Here is a 24,483-nt window from a genome sequence, read left to right on the forward strand (position 1 = left end):
AATGTGTTGTACTGTGGGCTGTAATTGAATAATCTCACATGATCATTTGAAGAAAAACAGTTTTTTCTAGGGCTGCAGCTAAGGATTATTTTCATCATTATGGTGTGGTCAGCAACTGTTGACAAACCTCAAAATGATGATGTTCTCAAATGTCTTAACTTGTCCACAAACCCAAGTTCATTCAGTTTCAATGATTTCTTTGTTGCGTGGAGCAAAGAAACCAGAAAAATGTTCACATTCAAGAAGCTTAAAAACTGAAAAACTTGTTGTAATTATATAAAAAAAAAACACACTCACATGGACAGCTCATTTAGTCAATTAATAACTGTGATTAATTACTTCATCAATGCAGCCCTTGGTTTGTCCCATACAAGCAGGATTTGTATTGGAATGCAGTTTAATAGCTTTCCAAATATCTTTTAATAAGATGCTAGTCAGTATTGAAAGCATAATTTATCCTGAATTAGGGCTACAATGATTAATTGATCGATTGAACTATTGTGAAAGATATTTTTTATGATTAAAACGAGCTTTCTGCTTTTTCAGCGTCTTAAATGTGAATATTTTCTGCTTTCATTGGTCCATTTGACAAATAAATCATTAAAACTGAGACCTTTTGGTCTGTGGACAAAACAAGACATCTGAGAACATCATCATGTTGAGATTTAGGAAACAACAATCAACATTTTCTGACATTTTATGGACCAATAAATTCTCAATTAATCTTGAAAATAATTGACATATCAAATTATCCTCAATTTTCCTTTCTCACCTTCCCTTAATTGATTTAAAGGAACACTTGTTAGACCCACTTGTGGGGGGGCGGGACCTCATTCCCAGAATGTAAACAGTGTCCGCCATCTTGTGCTAACAGGACCAAGTGTCACTGGTGGGCACATAACAAAGAAAAGAATGAAGATATTTTTCAAGTCAGGGGAAACTGAGGTTGGGAAGCATAATATTTCAGAGTTACTATCCCTATTCTAGTAATACAAAGCTAAATACAAATCTGTGAAGTATCCCTTTAAGATTCAGACCTGCAGAAATGAGCATGTGTGCTTACGTAATGGGTTTGTTGTGATGCACGAGTGCGTCTGTTTTCATGGTCTTACTGCGACTCCCTGAGGCACCTCGTGTTGAATCAGCTGAGACCTGCTGTGTGCACTGGATGAAGGGATGAAACCCTGTACTCGGCTTCTTTGGGTAATGTAGTTTCTTTCATAGTAGTTGTAGTTGTTTTCAGTTGGGGATGAGGGAGGGGGGGGGGGGGGTCATAAGTCTGGCTTTAATACTAATCTGTCACAAGTTTAGTTCATGTTTGCAGATGTTGGACTGACATGTCAAACCTTTCCTAGATTGGACTTGTCGTTTGTTATGAAACACTATCCAGGGGGAAATAGAATTTTAATGCTTGCGTTGACTTTTCTGTCAAATGTCTAACGTTTCACCTGAAATCCTTGTGTGATTATTGCCCGTGCAGGGGTTTTTATCATAGCGGCTCTGCAGTTTGGAGATTTAGCTGCTGCTGCTGCTGCTGCTTCTGGGCTCTTTTACTTTATGAAATTTAAAACCTCTCTTTGTGAAGTGAGTCCTTTGACGTAAGAGATTTCACTCTTACTAATTCTTGGGTGGCGCAAATATTGTCGAAACCAGGTGTATAAACTCCCCACTTCATTTTTCAGGGTTATTACATGACTAATAACCCTGAATTAGTCATTGACATTAACTTACAGCTTTTGTCCTTGTGTTTTTTTGTGAACGGCGCTGTGGATTTGTCAACTCCAATAACAGCCTTTACCCTTTTAAAACAGGGGTAGTGTAAAAACTGAAAGTAGCTATTAGATAGAAAGCATTTATGTCAGAAATGCCTTGTGATTGGTCTATTAGGGCCCATGCCACTATTGTTTGTTTGATTGCCGTGTGTGTGTGTGTGCATTGAAGCCGTAACTGTAGAAATCCACGCTGTTTACATTCCTTCTGTGTCAAAACAACGGAATCTCCCAGAAAGTTGGTCTCTCCACAGAATAATTGATACCAGACCCAGTCCCATCTGTAAGCATTAAGCCCTTTGTGCTTTTCCACTGCAGCCTCTCTCGGTTCTGTATTTACATGCTGTGACAGTGATTAGATACTGTACATGAAATTATTATATGTCGAGAACAAAAGGATCCAATTAACTGCAACCACCATGTTTTTTGTGTCAGCTCAGTAGACAAGTTTAATGTTCCGTATTAGGAAAAAAAAGCGCCCAGAGGCTCGAGCTGATTGCAACATGTGATGTAAGCTCAGGGGTCTTGTGTCGATTTTCAGCTGTGATGCCTTTACAATCTGCTGCGCTGTGAGGGAGGAGCACCGCATTGTCCTCAGATAACCTGGGTCCAAAAAAAAGCACCATTAAGCATTTTCTTGCACAGATTTCTCTTTGATACAAATCCAAACTGCCAAGTGCTGATAAATGTGTGAATATTTGAGATGTGCTCATCAACTCCAGCAATTTCATCGATTGCATTTATGGTAGGCCTATAATTTAAGCATGGTTTTTTTGGTTGGCAGACAGAATAATAGGCTGCTTGGTTATCTGAGTAATGAGCCATGAGCTATGCATTTTTGTGGCAAATGCCTGTCAATGCTTTGAGAAATGAGCCAGAGGCAAATGTAAAAGATCTCTCTGCTCTGTTTCTTCCCTTCTAATCTCGTGTTGTTGGCAAGTCGAATCTACAAGTAAACACAGACGTTGCAAAGACGAGAATGTAAATTTGTTGACCGCCGTATTTGAGTTTGGTGATTCCTGGCACTGAAAAAAAGTTGTTGCCAGTCAGCTGTGTCAGCACTGAAGAAGGGTCTCGCTGCTCCATTATCATTCTGCTATAGGGAGAAAGACCTACTAGTGTGTATTTCTTTAAGCAACCACAGTCATCTTGGGTGGACTCAAGAAATATCACTTGGGGCAATTTACCAGATTTGGAGAACCTCACTATGCAGTATTCCCAAGATTGCACTTAAAGCGGGTGAAGTTCACCTTTTAATGTTCGTCATGTCAATTGAACAGTCCATACAATCTATGAAGCCGATACTTTAATCTATTTTGGCCTGGGCTTTCTGGCTTTGGCAGAGGATGATAACATTTCAGATTCAACATCCCAAGAGATCAATTCTTTGGTTTTCATTTTCCATGTTAATCCCACCTACAACGTTGAGATGGGTCAGTTGTTTTTACAACCAGGGAAAAACGGGATCAATGAAATCAAACACTTAAACCTTGTGTTCACCGTTTTGGAACAGGACTGATGCTTTTGGATAATGAAGTTTGTCTGTTCTGTGAGATTCTCTAGTAGCTGCAAATGCTTCACGTAGCTGTGGCCTTAGAGCAAGTGATCCTATGTAAAAGAAAAACGGGAATTATTTCTATCCTGTAGCTCAACACAGATTTAGAAGAACTCCATACTGTAATAAATCCCAGAGGATGCGCCGCTGTACCCCTCCTGTCTCTGCTTTGGCTGCTCCCATGTTCAGTTTACCCTGACAACACGCGCCAACAGGATGTTTTGCTTTCAACACATGGCTCATATTTTCACGCATGTTCCATATCTGAGCTCTTTCAGCTCCCTGCACTCACTTTGCCACAAACACGGCTGCGTTATTTGTTTTAGTTTAGTTTTTGGCTGTTGCAAGGTTTAACACCAAAGCAATGTAAAAGTTTAATTGTATTTATTTGCCTCCGGAAATTCTCACTTCAGAGTCTTGTTTGACTCTTGACATCAGTTTTGACTGGAATGTAATTTTTGAGGCATCTAATCTAGCAGCTGACACGGGACCACAGCAGACAATATGTACAGTTTAATACGTTTTTAATTTGTTTATTTTGGGGCAAAATCGTTGTTCAGCACTCACTGGGGATAATCATGTAACCTACAATGATGCCAAATATTCTGTAGCATTTGGATCAAAGCTGCACCACTTGACCAAGAGGATGAAGACGTAGACTTGCGCTGGGAATCGAACCCACAACCTTCCAGTTGAAAGATGACTCGCTCTACCACTGAGCTGAGTCAGCTCTGTGGACGCCGCTATTTGGGACCACCATGTTTTTACAATGGACAAACTAAACATCTTTGGGGTTTTGATGCTAATTGAAGGCGACATGAGATCTCCAACACACTTGGAAGAGTGAGATGAAGGATGTTTAGCTGCAACATGCGATTTTACATATTGTACCTTTTAATGTTATCATCAATTGTCACATTAACAGCTTGACCTTCATCATCAAACAAATATTCTAATATCTATGTCCATCTCTTCTTCATTTGATGTAATACTTGCAGTGAAAAGGAAGGAAATATAATATAATATAATACATACATTTAAGAGGCACTTCATTAGGTTCACAGGACACCTATTAAAGTGTCAGGATTGGCACCCAGTGTGGTCTTTTTCAAGGTTAAACATGTTGTGCATTCACATATGATGGTCTGTATACCATCATAACTCGTGATTATTTGAGTGACTGTTGCCTTTCTGTCATTTCAAATTAGTCTGGTCATTTTCCTCTTACCTCTGGCATCAACGAGGCGTTCTCGCCCCCGGGAAAGTGCAGCTCATTGCATATTTTCTCTTTTTCGGGACATTCTCTGCAAACTCTAAGCATGGTTGTTTGTGAAAACCCCAGTATATCAGCAGTTTCTGAAATACCATCATGTCACATTCAAAATAACTTGTATCACCTTTCCTCCCCATGCTGATGCTCAGTTTGCATTTCAGCAGGTCATCTACTGTAGACTATGTCTATATGCTGTACCTCACTGCATTTAAGCACTTTCTGTCATGTGATTGGCTTATTAGTCAGTGTATCTAATAGAGTGGCTGTGAATGTACATACTAGAGGCTAATATTAAGTGAAATACATGTAGGACGAGGTTTGAAAATGAACTTGAAACTCATTGTTGCACATCTGCTGTGAAGAGGGAGCGATAACATGCAGTTATCTCCTCACATCCATTTGTGTCTGTGAAAATAATGTTCAATTTGATAGATAGTTTGAAATAATAGATTTGGTACTCACTGTGGTGCTGAGGCGAGTATTGTTGCCAAAACCGCAAGGTCACTGGTTCAGATATTGGCTCTATCAGGGGCCTTTGGGTTCTCCAGCTTCCTCTTGTAGTTTGAAACAGATTGAGGATTAGGATAATTTGCTCCGAATTGACCGTAGGTGTGAGTGTGAGTGAATGGTTGTTCATCTCTGTTTGTTGGCCATGCAATGGACTGCTGACTTGATTGGCTCCAGGTTTCCCTGTGACCATCAAAAGGAGGATGCAATGGAAAATTGATGGACAAACTAGTATTAAGTGCACTGCACTTTGTCTGACATCATACTCAGAACGCAGGCAGATGTACATCGGAGGATGTTTCTTTTTTTTTTAACTCTTCAGACCTGTTTGCTTTATGAATAATACAAAATAAGTCTCCTAAATGAAGGTGGAAGTAAAACATGAGTTGTACAGTGTCATCAACATCATTAGGAACATGTTTAATTGACTTTTCATGTATCCTGTGTCATTCATTTACTGCTGACAGACTGTTTAGTTGATGAAAGAATAGACACCACAAAGGACAACCGTCTTGCTCTGCTAAACTGACTCACTTTGCTGTTCGATGTTCCTGGACGTCGTCTTTGTTTCTTACAGTAAATGCATCCTGAATCGAGGTCTTTTCCTAATTTTGGATAAGGTCAGACCACCAAGAAACACCGTGGTTATTCTCCAAATTTAATATTTTCCAAACTTTTTCCAATGCATTTCAATTATCGTGCAAATTCCATTTAAAACAAAAAAAAAAAAAAAAAAAAAAGCCTTTCAAACATTCAAAAAAGTAAAATGCAGAAGAATTGCAGCCCCTGTACTGAATCTCAAAGATTCCACCTAGTCTAACAGTTTAATGACCAAATGAGTTCAATGTATTAAAGGATTTAAGCAGTTGTTGAATAAAGTAATTGTTTTGTTTCACTTTTTACCTGATAAATGTTAAAATACTTACTAATACTTGATTCTCTAGCTATAGGATTGATTCTTTTAAGTGTGTATTCAGTATAAGGCTACATCAGTGTAACTGCATGCCATTTCTGCTCCTGCTATTTATAATCCATCATCTGATTATCCACACCATACAAGTTGGATGCATATTGAGTGCATCACTGTAAGCCTCAGGCTGTTGGAAAATTTAGTGTAACTTTAAAAAAAAAAAAACACTCTTGAAAAAAGCTGAACAAGCATCCAAAACTGTTGAACTTTATTTCACCATCTGTGACAGTTTCCATCTGTTAATCCTCCTCCCCGATGGGAGCCACAACAGTAGGAATTTTTCTGTTACTACTGTGTCCGTGGAGCAGGTAATGCGATTAAAACGCTGGTATAATTGGATAAGTCAGAGGTCGGCGAATTGCCTGTCTGTTTCTTTACTTTGCGGGGGAAGTATTGAGTTTGACAGTGTCTTGTTTAAAGTGAGGCTCTATGCACATTAGGCAGAATATCACAGGCGGGTGATAGTTGGCGGTTGGAATATTTGTTTCCCTTCGTTTGACCACTGCATGAAAACAGACTCTGCAATGCTGTGATGCTATCCTGTTACCCTGCACTGTCCATCATTTTCTCATCAACATCCCTCTTACGATTCCTTAAAGTCATTTATTATCAGTGTCATAGAGAGCTGAACATTTGATGCACACAATATTTTTTTATAAATTGAATTACTGTTTGGGCCAAGTTGGCCCGATTCACCATGTCTTCATACAAACTGCGGCCTGGACTTGTTTACTTGACAGCCTGTGGAAATACACGTGTTAAAAGCCTATGACGACTGGAACGCTGTAGGCCAGTATGTTGGGTGTATTTGAAAATGAAACCCTGTCAGTGGAGGTTTTTCATTTTCTGGGTTTGTTCTTTTGAAATGAGGTGTTGACAGGAAGAGTGATAACAACAATTTTTGCACCCAAGTTTAAAGTAGTGACCGTCGTATAAAGCTGCGTACAGAGTTGGCCGAGTAAATACCTCCTAAAGGGACCAGGATTATTAACATTTTACAAAGATTGTTGCCGGATTATCTTGTGTGACTCATGCATGCAGCCATGATGAACTAGCTTTGAAATCGAAAACATATTTAATCGTTCATATCTTCACGTCTTCTGGGTCTTAAGTCATCGTGAGAACAAAAGATTTCTGTCTCTCCTCTTCAAAATAAAACCCCCTTCCCCCTGAACTTCTGTGGTGATAAATATCCACTACACTAATGTACTCGCTATATAATAACCAAGGGGTCGCAAAACAAATCTATTTTTACTTTACAAATTGGTTTTGTGCCACCACAGTCCACAAAACCCTATAAACGTACAAAGTTGGAGCTAAAGAGCATTTCTTGTAAGAAAAGAAACAAGCTACGATGGAAATAGTTGCTGATTAATGTTCTATTGCGCTACTCTCTCTCTGCAGGAGGTTTCCCTTTTAGTTCTAATAATATAACTTTTGTTTGTGCTCAAAGACCAGCGTTTACGACTGCACTGCGTGACCTACATCGACTCCGCCGCTGCGCGTGACCCAGATTCGCAACAGATCCATCTCAAGAACGGATCATTAAACTCCCCAATGATAGAGGAACACGAGAATCCTTGGAGAGCCAATATGTATTTTGCATCAATGCCGCAGCTTGAAGGATTTGCAGATGTGTCTTGGCGACTACGGGCCAGATTTGCCTTAGTTGCTGGTCTTCTGTCTGTAACCGGCTTATTGTATCAGCCGAGGGAGTTTCTTGGCAGTTTCACCTGTTTGGAGAACTACATTTAAACACCAGGGCTCTCCTCAGTGTTTGTTTTAATTACAGGCTGCGCTCTGGTTTTTATATACCGTAGTTCCCAAGGCCGGACGCGTACAGTTTGTTGAAAGATGAACTTGACATTTGTAAAAGTGTTTTCTGAAGAGGTGTGAAAGCGACACCAGTGGACGCGAGCGTGGTCTAAAACCCTGCTGTAAAATATATATATTTTTTAACTTTATCCGTCAATTTGTTACACGGAAGCTGTGTCCAATCTCGGGGATTATAGAAAATGACTCTTTGCCATTCCTGAAAAATGAGCAGTGCCAAATGCAACATCCAAAGAAATGGAGATCCACCATAAACACTGCTCTGAGTGAAAGCACTGTGACACTTTGAGGAGAACCAGATCGCCCATGTGTGATTTGGCTACGCTGAGGTTACGCTGGATATTCAAATCTTCCGTGGATTCATAAATGTTTTTATGTCCTTCTCTTTCTCACTTTAGCCGCCTCTGAGGGGAGAGTCAACGGCGGGGAGGATTTCTTCCAGAAGGTGAGTAGTGTAGTCTGTATTTTGGACTTTGTGTTTGCTTGTGCAGCCCAGTCTCTTGGTATGGGAACAGATGTCGGGTGCTCCTCCGGTCGCTCATGATTACAAATCAAAACAACAAAAACGATAGAACAAAACTGACGTGGATTCGCTGCAGGGCTCTGATCCTCTTAACACAGCTGACACAACAGTGTTGGCTCTGTCTGTCTTACATAATGTACCGTAACTTATGAAATCATCTCCACTGTTTAAAAAAAAAAAAGCCAGAGAGAGAGCTGTTAAACGGAGACCTGATCAGTTTGGCTCTGCCTCACTGACTTCTTTGTCGCTGATTTTAATGAATTAAGTACATTCAGCTTTGATTTGCCTCAATGATTTGCCTCTTTTCTACAATTTATAGCTGCAAGGAAGGATTTTAACCAAACCCTTTATGTCTCGAACAAAGAAAACGTTTTCAAATGTTCATTCCTCACGTTTTTATTCTAAAACTAATCATAACTATAGCTGAGCAACATAAAGCTTATCAAACTATTATCATTGTCATTAAAAATGCCTCAATAAGTCAAATAGGAGCAGGTGCTATCTTTGAAACGCCACCTGTGCATCTCTGTACATGCACACGTTTTTCAAAATACTGACAAAAATAATAATTTTCATGTTGGAATTTGCTGCAAATTAATTTGTTCTGGCTTTGAAATTGTTCTATGTTCATTTAACCCTTTAACACTTCAGCCTCCAAATGTCCGTCTGGACTTTGTTTTGCTTATTTTAACCATAAAAGGACCAGAAGATGTCCTGTGAGTAAGTGCTTTTGCCCATTTTTCCAGATTAACTTTCAATATCTGACAGTTATTTGCTATATACTGCATGTTAAAATAGTGTTTTAACAATCTAAAATGAAGAAAAACACTGTAGTTGTAACTGAATACCAGATTTTGTCTTTAAATTTGAAATTTGAACAGTGTAAAACCAGTTTAAAGTAACATTTACAGGCCCAACTCTCTCCTCTATGGTGAAAAGGGCGCTGGTTTTAACGGCTTCCTGCAACAGTGAGTGTGAAATTACCGTAGTAACCACGCGTTGGTTTTGACGTGCAACTTCTCAGCTTTCAGAAGCAGTTGGAATTTTTCCGATAGCACAAACGGTCGCATAATTACGGTGTCGTCTGCGATACGCTCGGTGTTACAGGGTTAAACAATGCGTTACCTGCCTAATCAGACACTTAGGTTCTCATCCTGGCGTCAGAGTAGAGTAGCTGATGGAATCTTGTGTGGTAATGCTCCGTCTAGTTTTAAATCCACAACAGAGGAAAATATTGAAGCTTCACATATTCAAACATTGACAAAATTCATAATTGGATATTCTACCCAAGTCACTCAGCCGGAGCACTGAGTTGGCAGGTGAGCTGTGTGAGAACTAAACACAGGTTTTCTGTTGATTTAAGCTAAAGTGTCTTCTGTCTCTTCCTGTAAAACAAAACTGACGTGATGTTGGAGACCATGACTCTGTGGGAACTTTATGTTTCAGAGGACTCCTTTTATTCGTCTTGTCACCAAAGACAGTTCTTTGTGTTGTTGTCATGCTGCAGAATGAATGCCGCTCTCCCCGGTGATGGCGTGTGATGGCGTGTGATGGATAAACATGTCGAGTGCCAAATGTCTTTTTTACTGTTAATCTATCAGAAAATAACTGAATGTTTTGCCCGACCCTCGTCTTGACACAGTTTATTTGATTTGTGCAGCAAAAATTAGCCTCATTATTCGGACCATAAAATATCTTGATACACCCCATTTAAATGATTTAAACCCTAACTACTCCTGTTAAAGTGTGTGTGTGCGCGCGTATCTGGTTTCAGTGTCAGTCGAGATGACAAATGAATTTGTGTATTGAAATTAACCAAGAAAAGACTGATCACACGATACTGAAAATGGAGTTCACCATTAGTCCGATGCCAGTTTCAGCAGCTCATGGAAGTGTCTTGTTAATGATGTGGTTCTTTTTTTTGTGTGGATTCCTCTTTGTGTTTAAATGTCAGTTTCCTGAGTCTGTTTAAATCCCTCTATAGTTTGTTAATGGTCTGTAATGAAATAAATGATGGGCAGTGGTTTGTTTTAGCGTTCCCCTCTTTTTGTCTATTTTCCGTGTTTGGTTTTGGAGGTTAGGACGCTGAGTTAAATGTCAAACGAAGAAGGCAATTAAATTCTGCCTGAAGCAGTTTTCAAAAACCAAGCGCTGCAAACCTGGCGCCTTCGGATTCTGCTGTTTGGAAATGAGTTAATCTGCACCTCCCTTTTGTCTGTAGAATATTTGTAACATAAAAGACGTCCTATCCCCATGCCTTTTCGGACTAAACGCCGCTTCTGCCGGTGTCTCCACTTTGCGAGTGATGATTTTTTGAAATCTACAGTTTTATTCTTTGTCACAGCTCATTTAAAAAAGACTGTGGTTACCAAAGGTTGAATTTTAAATGAGTGTGCGGCTGTTTGCGTTGGCAGGCGGTTTAAGAGAGCATGAAAGGAGGAGGAGGAGTGCTAAAATGGTGTTTTTACTGTAGGATTTCCATTTGGCCAAACTTGGCGTAATTTCCCCCTCCCCCTCTGATAGCGTGATCACCACACACGCTCAATTAAAGCCAGGAAAATAAACACAGCGCGGACTGTGGAGCGGTATTGTTGAGAGAATCTGGATGGAGTGTGTGTGAAACACCTTGAAGTTGATGAAAATGAAAACTCCAAATTGGACTTCCTGCCCGTCCAACGCACCCATGTGCCACACGCACAGCTGGACTAATAAAACACTCCCCTCACGTAACGAGGCGTACGGTCATTTCTGTCACGCGTTTATATACAAAGCCTCAGGCGTGAGACGACAGCACACGCGTGTATTTACATAGTCAGTGAAAAAGCACTAAAATGGTCGTTTCATTGTATATTTGTGCGTCTTTAATGTCATTTGTAAAGATCACAGTGATCAATCTGCCGTTTGCTTCCACATTGTCTTTGTACATTTGACAGTTTCTGACGGGTTGCGGTGGTTTTAAATGACTGTGTGTTGCTAGTAGAACTAAATGAATCAACTTTTTTTGATAATCAGTCCATTTGAGGTTGTTTTTTTAACAATTAGAACAAGTTCTCGGACCATTCGGCTACTTAAATGTGAATATTTTCTGGATTCTTTGCATGAAATCATTAAAAATGAATAATTTTGGTTTGTGGACAAACATCCCAGGACAAAGCCAAACATTATGAAATAGAGGTGGACGGATTACTCAGTCAGTTTATTTTAAGATCCAATCCATTTTTCCAATCCATTTAATTTAATAAAGCCTTTTATTAAACACAGTTGGTCCTGCACATTAAGATCCATAAAAGAGAGTTAAAAAAATAGTAATAAGACACCATTAAAATAAGAACTGGGAAGTGAAGAGGTCTCTATCTGAAGTAGCGTCAGAAGATTATTATTATTATTATTGAATTAAAAGATAGATTATTACTTTCTTTCAGTTCTCAGAAACTTCCTTAACACTGTTAAGTGCATTAACTCAGTATTTTTCATCCAAACGTTTGTTGTATAAAGTTTAGTTTTTTGTTTACCAGTTGCACATGTTCAATATTTAGTTTATACCTGCATTTTTGTTTACTTAAATACCACTGTTTTCAGATTAAATGGGCCATTCAAATTTAGCAATTTTTATTATTTATTATTAAACCTTTGCAGTCTGCATCGACCATAAAAACCCTCTGTTGTGTTAGCTGGAGGAAAAATGTAAAGTGCTTATCACAGGAGACAGACAGCGGTTTAATATTGTCTGCGATGCATGCATGTCAGTGACGTGTTATAGATTATATTTGCGTGTATCTCGTGCTATAAAGCTTTTAATATTATTGCAGTAGTGTTTTACAGAGGAGGAACAGGAAGGTATCGAGTCAGAGAGGACATTTAAAGTGGTGTTAGTGACACAGGAGCTACATTCAGTCACTAAAATGATCCCATTTAAGAACGTCTGACCATCTGCGGGGAATTAGGATTTACATTTACAGCACAGAATAATACTTGTAGTTTTCTTCTTCACTGTGTAGAAAGTGGAAGTAAACACAGACATAAGCAGAAGATGACAGAAGACTGAGTGGGAGGAGTCGTCTTTCCCAAGAGAAGTTGTCTTTCCCATGTAAGAACTAGGTGTATAATGATTTCCAGTGTTTTTCTTTCTTTCTTTCTTTTTTTTTACTTTTACAAACTTTGGGATTTATTGTTCAGTTGCTGACATGAGCAGCAAAAACGTGGCCCACCCTCGCACTTTCTCCCCAGTCGCTGCGGTTGATCGGTGTCTGCTTGACTTCCTTTCAGCACAGAGAAACATTTGGTAATGGAGAACAAGTCAACAGTCCACTGTCTTTGTCCAAACTGAAGCAGAGTGGGATCACAGGAGGGTTCCACACCTGGGAAATTAGCCATGTGCAAGTCACTGTCTTTCTTTTCTGCCTTTATTTTAGTCTCTAGTTTCTGTCTTGGTTTCCCGTCGCCTTCTCTTTTTCTCCTGCTCCCTCCTTGTTTTTTGTTTTTTTACCCTGTTTTCATCCTTTCACTGTTATTTGGTTCTTCAAGGGGATTTCTCTACAAATTACATGCTGGACTATTAAACCCAAAAACCCGCGCCAGTGGACAATGAATCTCACTGATTAACAGTGAAGGTTTGAGACAGTGAACAGTTGGGAGAGACCAATAAGCCGTCTGCAGAGTAACTGAGCCGTGGGACACCGACGAGTCGAGAGGCTCAGCTGTTTGAGGCGATAACCGTGCACCACAGAAGAGCTTGGAGTGGATTTGAGTCGAGCGATGTCTTTGAAACCCCACGAGTCTCTTCATCCCCGGCCCTCCTTCAGTTTCTCCTCCTCAGAAGTGGTGGTGGTGAGTGTGAAGTGCCGCCAGTGTACTCACATCTCACGCCAGGCATTAACTAACATTGGCACATTCTGGGTTTCCCTGTGCTGACGCTAAGCAAAAAGGAAAAAAATTGGGACTTTCACGTTGAACTGGTTGACACAAGAAAATGAAAAAAATGAGATGTTGAAATAAGTCGGTATGAGGTGCCATCAAGTCAAAACACACATCTATATATAGACAGTATATCAATACAACAGAGGTCATTTAGTCTCTTCTGTAGTGAAATATTTTGCCTACTCATGTCGCAGCAGATGTACATTAGATATACATTTTCTTCATTGAGCCAAATAAATAAACGTAAAAAAATAATAGTTGAGGTAGAGGCCTAATGTTGTAGTCATTAGTCATATCGGCAGTTCTGTTTTTTTATCTTCACTGAAGCTTAGTGTTTGCTCATTGTGTGAACTGTTGGGTTTCTCTCGATAATATTCTATAATATTGTAAGGTAGAAAACTCCACTTTCAGACATCCACTAATTTTTCTTCTCCTATGGTCAAGACATTTTTGAGAGGGTTAGTGAGGTCCTTTAAAGTTTCTTTAGCTTGCTGCGTTTCTCTACTTTCTCTCCTGGTAACCTTGGTATTACAGTGGCACGATAGAGTGGGTGATAATTCTTTGGTGCTTTTGAGACTTTCTGCTGTGCTGTTGTGGTGCTTTTCATGCAATTTGAGTTGCCGTTTTTTATAAGCATGTACATGTTGGTGTTAAACCAGAGGTGTAATGGGGCTTTATCTGCACGTTAGCACTCGGATTGTGGACATGAACTCGGTTCTGACTGAGTCTCAGGGGGATGGCTGTCAGCTTTGAGCTCTTTTTGTTCCCTCATTCAGTCTCTTAGCTCTGCTCACGGTCTTTACACCAACAGTCCTTGGTGGTGCCCCCCCCCCCCATACACATACACACACACACACACACACATTCCAGCTGAATAAACAGCTGCACCATTGCAGTGCAGACCAGGAAACACACCGCTGCCATGCTGATTGCTGCTGCTGTGCTTTATGGCCATACATATAGTATGTGTGTATATATATATATATATATATGTATAAATGTATATGTGTGTGTGTGTATATATATATATATATGTGTACACACATAAACCATCACCGTCTTGAGCATGTCATTGTGATGTCTTTCAGGGCCTAATGTTACTAATACACTGCTTTAATTTCAGCCACAGCACGGCACACTCGGCTCTGCACACACCAGCTGCAAACCTCAAGGCACCAATCATCAAGTCAGGGTCGTGCCATGAAACTGATCGGAACCGTAGTCATTTATGTATTTATTCATTTCCAGAGTGGGTGGGGGTGGCAGGGAAGAGCGGGGTGGAGCGGGGTATGCGTAGGTAAGTTAACTTGTGCAAATATCTTGACCCATTTGAGAGGTATTTCGCTCGCTCCGTCATAAAAATAAACGCCATCCACCCTTTTTAAAATGGTGTGTGGTCTGCTCAGAAATCAGTCCCATCTGCAGGACGCTGCCAAGAACAGCAACGCTGGACAGGAAACAGGTCTCCGTCTGAACAAAGCTCTTTAGAGGGAAAGTTTGATGAGGCACAGGCCATGTAGTTTGATCATTTTGGGAAAGTGTGATTGGAGTTACTTATGATATGATGTTACGTCTGTTGTTCTTCTTGTCGTTTGTGTTTACTGGTTTTACACAGCGTGTCGTTTAAAGGTTTTACGTAGTTGCAAGACACGTGAAAGCTTCACTTGGGTTTTAGTGACCCTTGTGCCATTTCTTTCTCCCCCCCAGTAACGACCGAACGATTGGAGGAAAATAAGAGGAATTTCTCCTTATCGCCGAGAACGGCGTGTCCTTTAATGTTGTTTGTGAGACGTCCAGCTGTTGGTGTGAACATGTGACTTCAGTTGACGGAGGAGAAGTTTTGTGTTAAGCTACGGGGGGGGGGTGTGCGTGAGTGATTGTCTCCCCACACACACACACAGCCTGATGGTGTCGTGTTGTACATTAGTCTCAGTGCTTCAGGCTGATAAACCCAGTAATTCAGAAACTCGTAGACTGGAATTTTCTGTGACAATATTTCTGGCTAAAGTCAATTAAATGATCCCACAGAAGAATTCCTTACAAGAACAGTTGAGCAAAATCACCTGAAAGGAATTATTCCTAATTTTCGTGCACAGAACAGCACGTTTTCCATTTAGCTTTGTCGTTCACATAATATAAACTGGAAAAACAAAACAAAACACACAGACAATGCGGAGAACGTCACGAGAGTGACGGAATGTTTCTGTCGTTAGATTCTAATCATATAATTATGATTATGAGCAAAGATATTCAAGGTAAGCCAAGAGCTCCGGAGAGGAGAGGAGAGGAAGAGGAGAAGTCACAGGAAAACACTCTGACACGAACGTGTTATGCAATTATTTCATTGGCTAAACTGTGATCTGTTTTGAGTTTGGTGTGGAATGCAGAATCTTGTTTTACTAAAGATTGAAGAAAATTGTCATTTTCTCCTGTGGACTTACAACATGCAAGAAAAAAAATCTTTCAACTTTGAATATAAACATGTATAAAAAGGGTTACACTATTGACTACAGCTAATCCAGTTACTAAAGTCAAATCTATGAAAAAAAGCTCATAAAAACATCTCAATCAAAATGGAATGGAAACAATTTGCTGTATAAAACCAAACTCGGTGGAAAAAAAAGAAACAGATTCTGTGTCAAAATACTGCAATGTTTAAATGTCCAAAATGACATTTCAAAGAAAAAGCACTCAATTAAAACGCAATTAAAATTAGGAAGGGCTTTCACGTGCAATTATGTCTTAAGAACTGGATACACTGAGTCAGATGGAGTGATTTCCCCGGGCACGTTTGTTCCAGAGCCTCGGGGCCCCGATGTAAACTGCTCTCTCCCGTCTTTATAGGATTTTGTGGAAAAACTGTGAGGCTTGAAATGGCTTCCATTCAACCATCATGGACTAAACAGCAAAGCTGTCTCTCTGTTTTACAGGTGTGTGTGTGCGTGTGTGTGTGTGTGAGAGAGAGAGACTGCCAGTGGATTCACTGTCAGAGTTTGTTTTAAAGGATGCCAAACACACTTCCACAACAGCATATGGAGGAATTTAAGCGCTTCCCTTTTTTGATTTGTGCACCAGTTCCTCTTCATGTATCGGCTTTTATATATTGTTTGGCCAGAAAGAGTTGCGGACATAATTTGAAAAATGTTTAGGAGAAAAATGACCTTTTGAACCGCTTTAGCAGTGTTAGTAAAAAAGACAAACAAAAATAAACTCATTCCAAGTCCTCACTGGGAGCACTGATGGCTCTTAATGCGACAATTTGTGTCACGGTATGTGGTTCGTCACTTAATGCACCGAACCACCAGGGTATTTTAAGTGGTGGTGGCTGCTGCTTGTTCATCTGGTAATGGACTGAGTCAGTCCTCAGGTGTATTCACCACATGGATTTGAGAACTTTTATAAATTCAGATTTTCCTCCAAACCCCTGGAAAGTTCTAAAACAAACCAGAGACCACATGACCTCTGAAAACAAGGACAGCGCACGCTGAGGTCGGAGAAGAGCATGTCAGCTCCTCTCTTTCTTTTTCTTTACTGTTTTATGTTTTTTTTCCAAGGGTTTTGTTTGTGTATTTGTATCCAGAGGTGAACTTAGTAATAGTTAAAGAGGATCAGCACCTTGTTTATTTCTTCATTACATATGCTCCTCCTTACAATGACTAGACTTGTCAACGGACTCTCGCAGAAATTGTTGTTGTCATTTTTCACGTGTTCCAAAGCCAAGTTTAGGTACTCTCCTCTGACTTCTCTGTGCCATGTAAGCATCCTGCGCCTCTTTTCATCACGTAAAGCTTTTCTTTGTTGCTGTTGGCTGCTTATGCTTTGTTTCAATATGTTCTCTGACGTAAAAAAAAGAAAAGAAACAAAGTTGTGTTTGCTGGTGCTGGATAATCATTGAATAGTTTCCCACACTTGAAGCGAAGCCAAAGCCACATTAAGGCACTGAAAAGTCGACTAATTCCAGCATAATGCTCACTAAAGCCCGGTGGTTTCTGTCACCAACGCAAGTATGAAATAATTACAATCAATACACTGTGTATAGGCAATAATCTGCTGTTCTTCTGCAGACTGAAGAGAGCATGTGATGTGAGTTCTGAATGTGCTGCTGTGAAACGACATAACAACGATTGTGAAAATTGATAAACTGAGGCTGTGTGTGTGTATTTGTTTATTTTTGTGTGCAGAGTATCAGCATGTGTGACAAACTAACGTCAATCCTCCCTCCCTCCCTCTGTTTCAGATCATGGATGAGACCCAAACACAGATAGCCTGGCCGTCCAAACTGAAAATTGGAGCCAAGTCCAAAAAAGGTGATTCTTTTTTTCCATTAAATCATATTGTTATATAATTCCGGCATTGGTTTCTTGTCCTGCCTCATGCAAACTTCATCTATTTAGTTATAGGGCTGGACATGTATGTTCACTTTACTGTGTATTGATATGATTGTTAATGCATTACATAAAAACACATGATCATGACTGAAACAATGACCCGATTAATCGATTACTAAATGAATCATCAACTATTTTTACAATCGGAGTGTTTTTAAGGAAGTTGCTTCATAAATGTGAATATTTCCTGGTTTCTTTGCTGCTTATAACAAAGCAATCGTTAAACAGAATAGTTTGACATTTGAGAACATCATCCTTTCCACGTTTGAGAAACACTGATCAAAATTTTATGGACGATTACTCGATTAGTCGTTTAAATAATCAACAGATGAATCCTTCATGAAAATAATCGTTATTTGCAGCCCTAGATATAATTAGGGATGAGATGATACCACTTTTTTTGTGTCTGACATTGCTATCACAGACTCTGAAACTATGAAGCTGTTAACAAGTCGAGTCATTTCATAATTGTCCAACCGTGTCACAGATGTTGTTCTCCGGAAAAGAAGTAATAAACAGCCCAAACATGACTCGGCTCGTGCTGATTTTTATTTACATTTTTACAGTCATGCGACAAATGAATCGTCATCTATTTTGATAACAATTGAAGTTTTTTTCATGATTAAAACAAGAGTTTTGATTGTTTTAGCTTCTTAAATGTGAATATTTTCTTAATTACTTTGCTCCGTATCACAAAGAGGAGGTTTTTTAAAATAATCGACAGATTCATCGATTAGTTGCAGCTCCACACATACATTGTTTCGAACTTTGATTTGATTTGAATGAATCATTTAAATTAGAGGTTGATTCAAACATGCCATTTGATGATTTGTGCCTTTTTTTTTTTTTAAATCATCAACATTGGCAGATGTATTGATTTACCTACTTATGTAAGTTTATACATTATTCCTCTCAGAAATAGAATACATGCTGCCACGTCACTGAAACATAGTGGAACCCATTTCAACCCATCACTAAGTTTGATGACGCGTCTCAGATTTGTGAAAGGTTTCACTGAATAAGTGTTCGTCATTTTCTGTTCCTAAACAAACCGGAATGAACTGGTTTCTTCAATTGTCCGTTGGGAACAACACTCTGTCTTTTATTAGCTGCCATGTACTGTTATAATTATTTATATGGAGTGAAGTGAACATATCAGTTGTGCTGTAGCTGTGTGAATTCCCCAGACCCCAGAGGTTAATGATTACACTTTTGTTGTTGTTTTTATCCTCAAATATGTTCTCACGAGCAAGGAGGCGATGGTTTTCATTACTTTCTAAGTCAACTGAATGGGGTTTGTGAAGATGGAAGCCAGTAACTTCATCTGCACTGAGGAATTTGTCCATTTTCTGTGGAGGCGTAGGAGCCCGAGTTGCGTGTAGCGAGTCTCACGCAGTCAGTGGCCAAGTTTAACTTCAGCTCTAACCAATCAAAAAAAACACAATGATCATGGTTATTTAAAGCTTTTCCTTGAGGAGGTGAGGTGGGGTTTAGGGGAATGGGGGGGTGCAGTTGTGCCTACTTTGTTGTCCTCTGGAGAATCGTTTGTGTGCGTCTTCCAGCCAGATGTGGAATCCAATGTCATTATGTAACTTCCTCACTCACTCTGTACAGAAAAATAGTTGATAGGGCTGCATCGGGGAATCTTAAACAATTTTTTTTTTCTGCTTCTGGATACTTCATCATCTGTAAGTCCTGGCAATCCATTCACACACAACCATCCACTCACCCCCCAAAGTATTATTTCATTCATAAAACCTGCCTCCGACGCCACCTGGGAATAATGTTCTCTGTACTAAACAAATTCTGACCCACAAATTAGCTTTTTTTAACTCCTATATTGTATAAACTGAACCAAGAAGAGCAGAGAGAGAGAGAAAGAAAGAAAGAATGTGGGATAATCACGGAGTTGTCTTATGAGACATGTGGAACTGACCGTGTGTTTCAGCCATCTGGACTCACGGGGAGGAAGTGAGGGGCAGAGAAAGGGCAGGATGCTCAGAGAGAACGAAAACTTTACATCATACCATGATGAAGACTAACGATGACATGAATACAGATAAAAGTGGATTTTTAAAGGAAGTCACTGATTCCATGAGCCTTATCTCCTCAGGCAGGTCATTCCAAAGTTGAGAGTTCCTGTTGATCACCTCTAGATTGGAGCCTTGACGTGTATATAATGTCTGTATCTTAGGGGCCAGGCCCATGTATGAGCTTAAAAGTGTTCATTTACATCTTATAAATGTATGCTAAAACATACAGAGAGCCAGTGAAGGGCAGCCAGGATATCTGTTCAAATCAGTCAAAAAAAGAAAAGAAAAGAAAAGAAAAACAGCATCACCGGGAGGTTTAAAGCTTACAGAGGTCAGCAGGAAAAAAAATACTTTGAAATGGAGATCTACATTCCATTCTTCCCTCATCATGTAACGCAGGATATGACAAAACAAAACTGACTCACAACGTCTCCATCGCCTGTCCTTAAAATAGCTGGTTACGTAGCTTTTCTGTGTCGGTGTGTGGGGTAATAGATTATTCTCAGTTATCCTGATCTGAAAAAAAACAAAAAAAACGTGTTTGTTTGCCTTGTTTTCCTGGAATTTCACGTTAGCGTCATCTTTTATGTGCGGCCCAGGAATCTGTTACATTTGGCAGCGCGGCGGCAGATGCAGACGGATGTGTGAATGTTTGTAACCTCTGCCCAGATGGAGCCACACTCCATCAAAAATGCCAGCTCCTCGTTTTTCCTTTTCATTTTTTTTTTATTCATCACCTGCAGCCAACTATCGCTGCCACCTGCATTAGTGTGATAAGGCCAGTTGTTTGCCTCTGGGGGGGAAAAAGCCATCATTGGTGTGCCGTCAGTGATTTAATACACTGAGGGCCCGTATCGCTCATCATGTGTGAGACGGGTCTGTGTTGCAACTGCACAACAAAGCCTGACCGAGTGGTCAATTCCGTGGGCTGCTCTCGCTGCTTTTAAACATGTTTTGGTCATAAAAGTTTAACGCTTGGTTTGTTTTACGCAGTTAATACTTCCACTCCTGGCCAATTGTCTGTTTCAACATTTCTGCAGATGTTTTGAATGAGACATTCCAAAGCAAAAAGGACTTAATTCCCCCCTCATTTGTGCGTTATTATCAAATGTAGTCCCTAGCTGGGGAAATGCTTGGGCTCTGCCAGTGCAGAACCGGAGGTCAAAAGGTTTTTATTCTCTGTCGAGTGAAGCTGTGCAAAGTCTGTGTGATTGAAAACACCATTTTACAGCTGCCGCTCTGCTCTTGTTTGTGTTTGACTTTATACGCGCTGCGTGTGCCAAAATTAAGGCTGAAGGTGTTCATTTTTATTCCACAATCAATCATCCAAAAAAGAAAAAGGGAAAAAAAAGAAAAGAACATGCAGCACACTCGACTTCAAAAATGCGGGGGTGTTCTACATCACGGCTGCAACGCTCGTCCAGGCTGGCTAATGTTTGCCAGATGTGCTGCACGCACAGGTTACACTCTGGAAGAACCATACTCCCTCCAATGGCCGCAGAGGGTGCCACAGGAGGAAGCAAAGAGTTTCTATTGTTAACAGCAAACAGCTGTATGATGGGAAAACCTCCTCGACCCAGTGTTGAGACTTTGATGAGTCTCTGACTAATCTCTCTCTCCGCTCTTTTTCCCATCAGTTTCTTTTCATGTATCCGAGACTGCAGCACAGCGTTTGTTGACTTCCAACCCCTCAGCATGTGAGAGAGCAGTTGTTGCCCCCGTGTGATGCGGTGTGTCCTTAAGTGTGTGTTAAGGTCGTCGGACTCTTGTTGCGTTCTTAACAAGATTGGTGCTTGTTTGCTGGCACTCGGTGGACCTCTTAGTTAAGTGCCCAATAAAGTGAGTGGGCTGCTGCTGCTGCTGCTGCTGCTGATTCTTAAGAGCAACAGGATTCCTCACTCCAGCCAAACCACATATTGCCGCTCTCTATCGACGAGCGAGTCCGTTGCTATATTTCAGCTTCATAGAGCGCTTGTTAGTGTGTGAGAGTTACGCTCAAGTCTTGAGCTCGACATACCGTGAATCAAAATGGATGTAGTCTTCTGTTCTCCCTGAAACCAACGCTGAGGTAACGGTGTACTGGATAGTTTTTAACAGGCTATTTCACTGGTTGCAAAAAAGAACCTTGTTTGAATGGAAGTTCCAGCCTGATTTACAACATCAGTAATGATTTTCTTAAGGAGTAAATGGACTAGTTTCAGCTCTTCTTTAATAGAACACCATGTCGATTTGGTAAATAATGTTTCCATTTAGAGGAAAATGGATTAGAGCTGCAACTAACGATTATTTTCATAATCGATTAATCTGTCGATTATTTTCTCGATTAATGGTTTGGACCATAAAATATCAGAAAACCTTTAAAAATGATTGACTTTTAATGATTTCTTTGTTATCCAGAGCAAAGAAATTAAGAAAATACTCACATTTAAGAAGCTTAAACAATCGGAAATCTTCAAACGGATTAATCGATTATCAAAATAGTTGTCAATTCATTTAGTAATCGATTGATAATCGATTAATTGTTTCAGCTCTAAAATGGATGATAAAATAAAGTACGTATGAGTGGATGCTACTGTGATAGACAGCTGCTATCGTCCACGAGGCTCCTGCTCGTTAATGTTCACAAATTTGCGAAGCTCGAGGCTTCAAAAGAGGATTTCAGATTCTAACGTGTGACATCATGGCCAGTTGCCACTTGATCTTGAGTCTGCAAAATGCTTCAAAAAAACAAAAACAAACAAAAAAAACAGTTTGCACATGTGCAGCTTTCCAAAAGTGGCCTGAACATCATTTCTCATTTCTGCACTGTTGAGGATTTGTTCACATGTAGGCTTTGGGCACAATCTAAACATGCTGAACAGTGCAGTTCTCCAAGGTCCCAGTGACTTTGTAACAACAAATCTGATTCTCTGGGTCTGATGGCTGAACTGTAAATGTGAGTGTATTCCTGGAACGGGGCTTACTGAACTTCCTGTCGCTCGGTACAATTAACATGGGGCGCTGGACCGTGAGTATTTCATACACGTGTGCGCACAAATTCTGCATTTTGGTTCTGGCGCGTCATCGTTGCCAGATGTTGACCAAAAAAAACAACAAGCATTAGCTATTAATGGTGAAGGTATGCACCCTTTGTTTCTTTGTGTGTTTAGAAGCTGAGGTCTGTGGAGGCACAGTTTTCTCAAGCTATTAGATCCATCATTTTCTGTGTAAATACACGTCTTTCTGTGTATGTACAGAAAGACGTGTATTTACACAGAAAATTAGCATGTTGCAGCAGTGTCTGCTGTCTGCCGGCATCTTGTAATTTCTTGAAATTGCAGAGACGACGTTGGTTTTTGTGTGCGTGTTGTTTGTGTGTCCGCTGACACACAAACGACACGCTGGTCCCTGTGCAACCAAGTCTGAAAAAGAAGCTCAAGAGCAGTTTGTACATTTTCCGAATCACGGAATGAGGTTCAGGAAAATGTGGTGATGAGCATCAAATGACTGTCTTTGTCCTCTGTTGAGGCTGAAATGAAGTGGGCGATTACCATGGGCTTTTTTCGTGTTCCTGTGGGCTCCGTTGACTGGGTTCCACAGATCTGCACCCTCGCCACCACCCTTCCCTCCCTGCGCCGTGCGGTTACTCGCCGACTCAAATGAGACACGGCAGATATCAAAGCAGCAATTACTGTTGCCGAGCTTCTCTCTGACTCGCTCTAATTTGTTGACTGCTGTGTCATGTTTGGTTAAATGGGTTTAACTCGTGTCCCACTTTCACATTCTAACCTGTCATTTATCAGCAATGACTCACTTAGTCACGCTCACACATTCCAAGTAGTGGCTGCAGTAACTGTTGATGCAATAATGATGTTGAACATTGTTCTTTGTGATCAGATAGCGTTCACCACATGCATTTACATGTTGATATGTGCCTCCAGTGTCCACATCAAGATCTGATTGCTATCCGATCATGGTCTGATGTTTCAAATTGAAATTTGAACATCTGCTCAAATTTAGGGAGACTGTTCGAAATCGAACCTTAAAATCCCTAAAAAATACAGGTATATGCAGCCTAGAAGCGCAGTAGACTGTTTAGACTGTAACTCTGAGTGCATCTTGGCAATAGATCATTTTGAATTCTCTCTTGACCCATTGGACTGATGTTGCTTTGCTGTGAAATCGGTTAAGTCTCCTCTGAGTGGACAATCATGATGCCGAAGCATCTGAAGAGCAGTGTGAGGAAGTATTTTGGGTTCTGTTTAGAGCAAAAAAACACGTCTCCTGTGTGAAGCGATGGAGGTAGCATCAAGCAGCAAGTGGTCGGTCATGTGTAACTAATAATATGAGTATTAAATAATATTGTGTGTGTGTGTGTGTGTGTGTGAAAATATCCTAATATATTCCACATAAAAATTTATTTTATTTTATATATATATATATGTATATATATATACATATATATATATAAAATAAAAATAAGCGTGTGCTCTGTTTCTCCTGGATTTAATGTCTCCCCTTGTTTCTTTTTTCCCCTTGTCATTCCCCCACAGATCCACACATCAAAGTATGCGGGAAGAGGGAGAACGTGAGGGAAGCCAAGGACAGAATTATGTCTGTCCTCGACACAAAGGTACAGTATCCGTCTTTGTCACTCGTGAATACAGTCTTCGTCTTTAACGTCCACACTCGTCTCCCGTCTGCTTCTCAACTTGGCTCTATTTTAACCAGACACT

At 40.2% G+C, this 24,483-nt stretch overlaps 1 protein-coding gene across 1 annotated transcript in view; it reads left to right on the top strand.

Annotated features, from left to right (window-relative positions):
- Positions 1-24,483, top strand: part of LOC131474304 (protein bicaudal C homolog 1-like) — a 67,484-nt gene that overhangs the window by 12,013 nt on the left and 30,988 nt on the right. Inside the window, exons 2-4 of the mRNA XM_058652103.1 lie at positions 8,306-8,352; positions 17,585-17,654; positions 24,301-24,380. Coding sequence (XP_058508086.1) covers positions 8,306-8,352; positions 17,585-17,654; positions 24,301-24,380 — 197 coding nt within the window. The remainder of the gene's footprint in view (positions 1-8,305; positions 8,353-17,584; positions 17,655-24,300; positions 24,381-24,483) is intronic.

Source organism: Solea solea, chromosome 15 (assembly GCF_958295425.1).
Source record: "Solea solea chromosome 15, fSolSol10.1, whole genome shotgun sequence".
Classification (NCBI taxonomy): Eukaryota; Metazoa; Chordata; class Actinopteri; order Pleuronectiformes; family Soleidae; genus Solea; species Solea solea.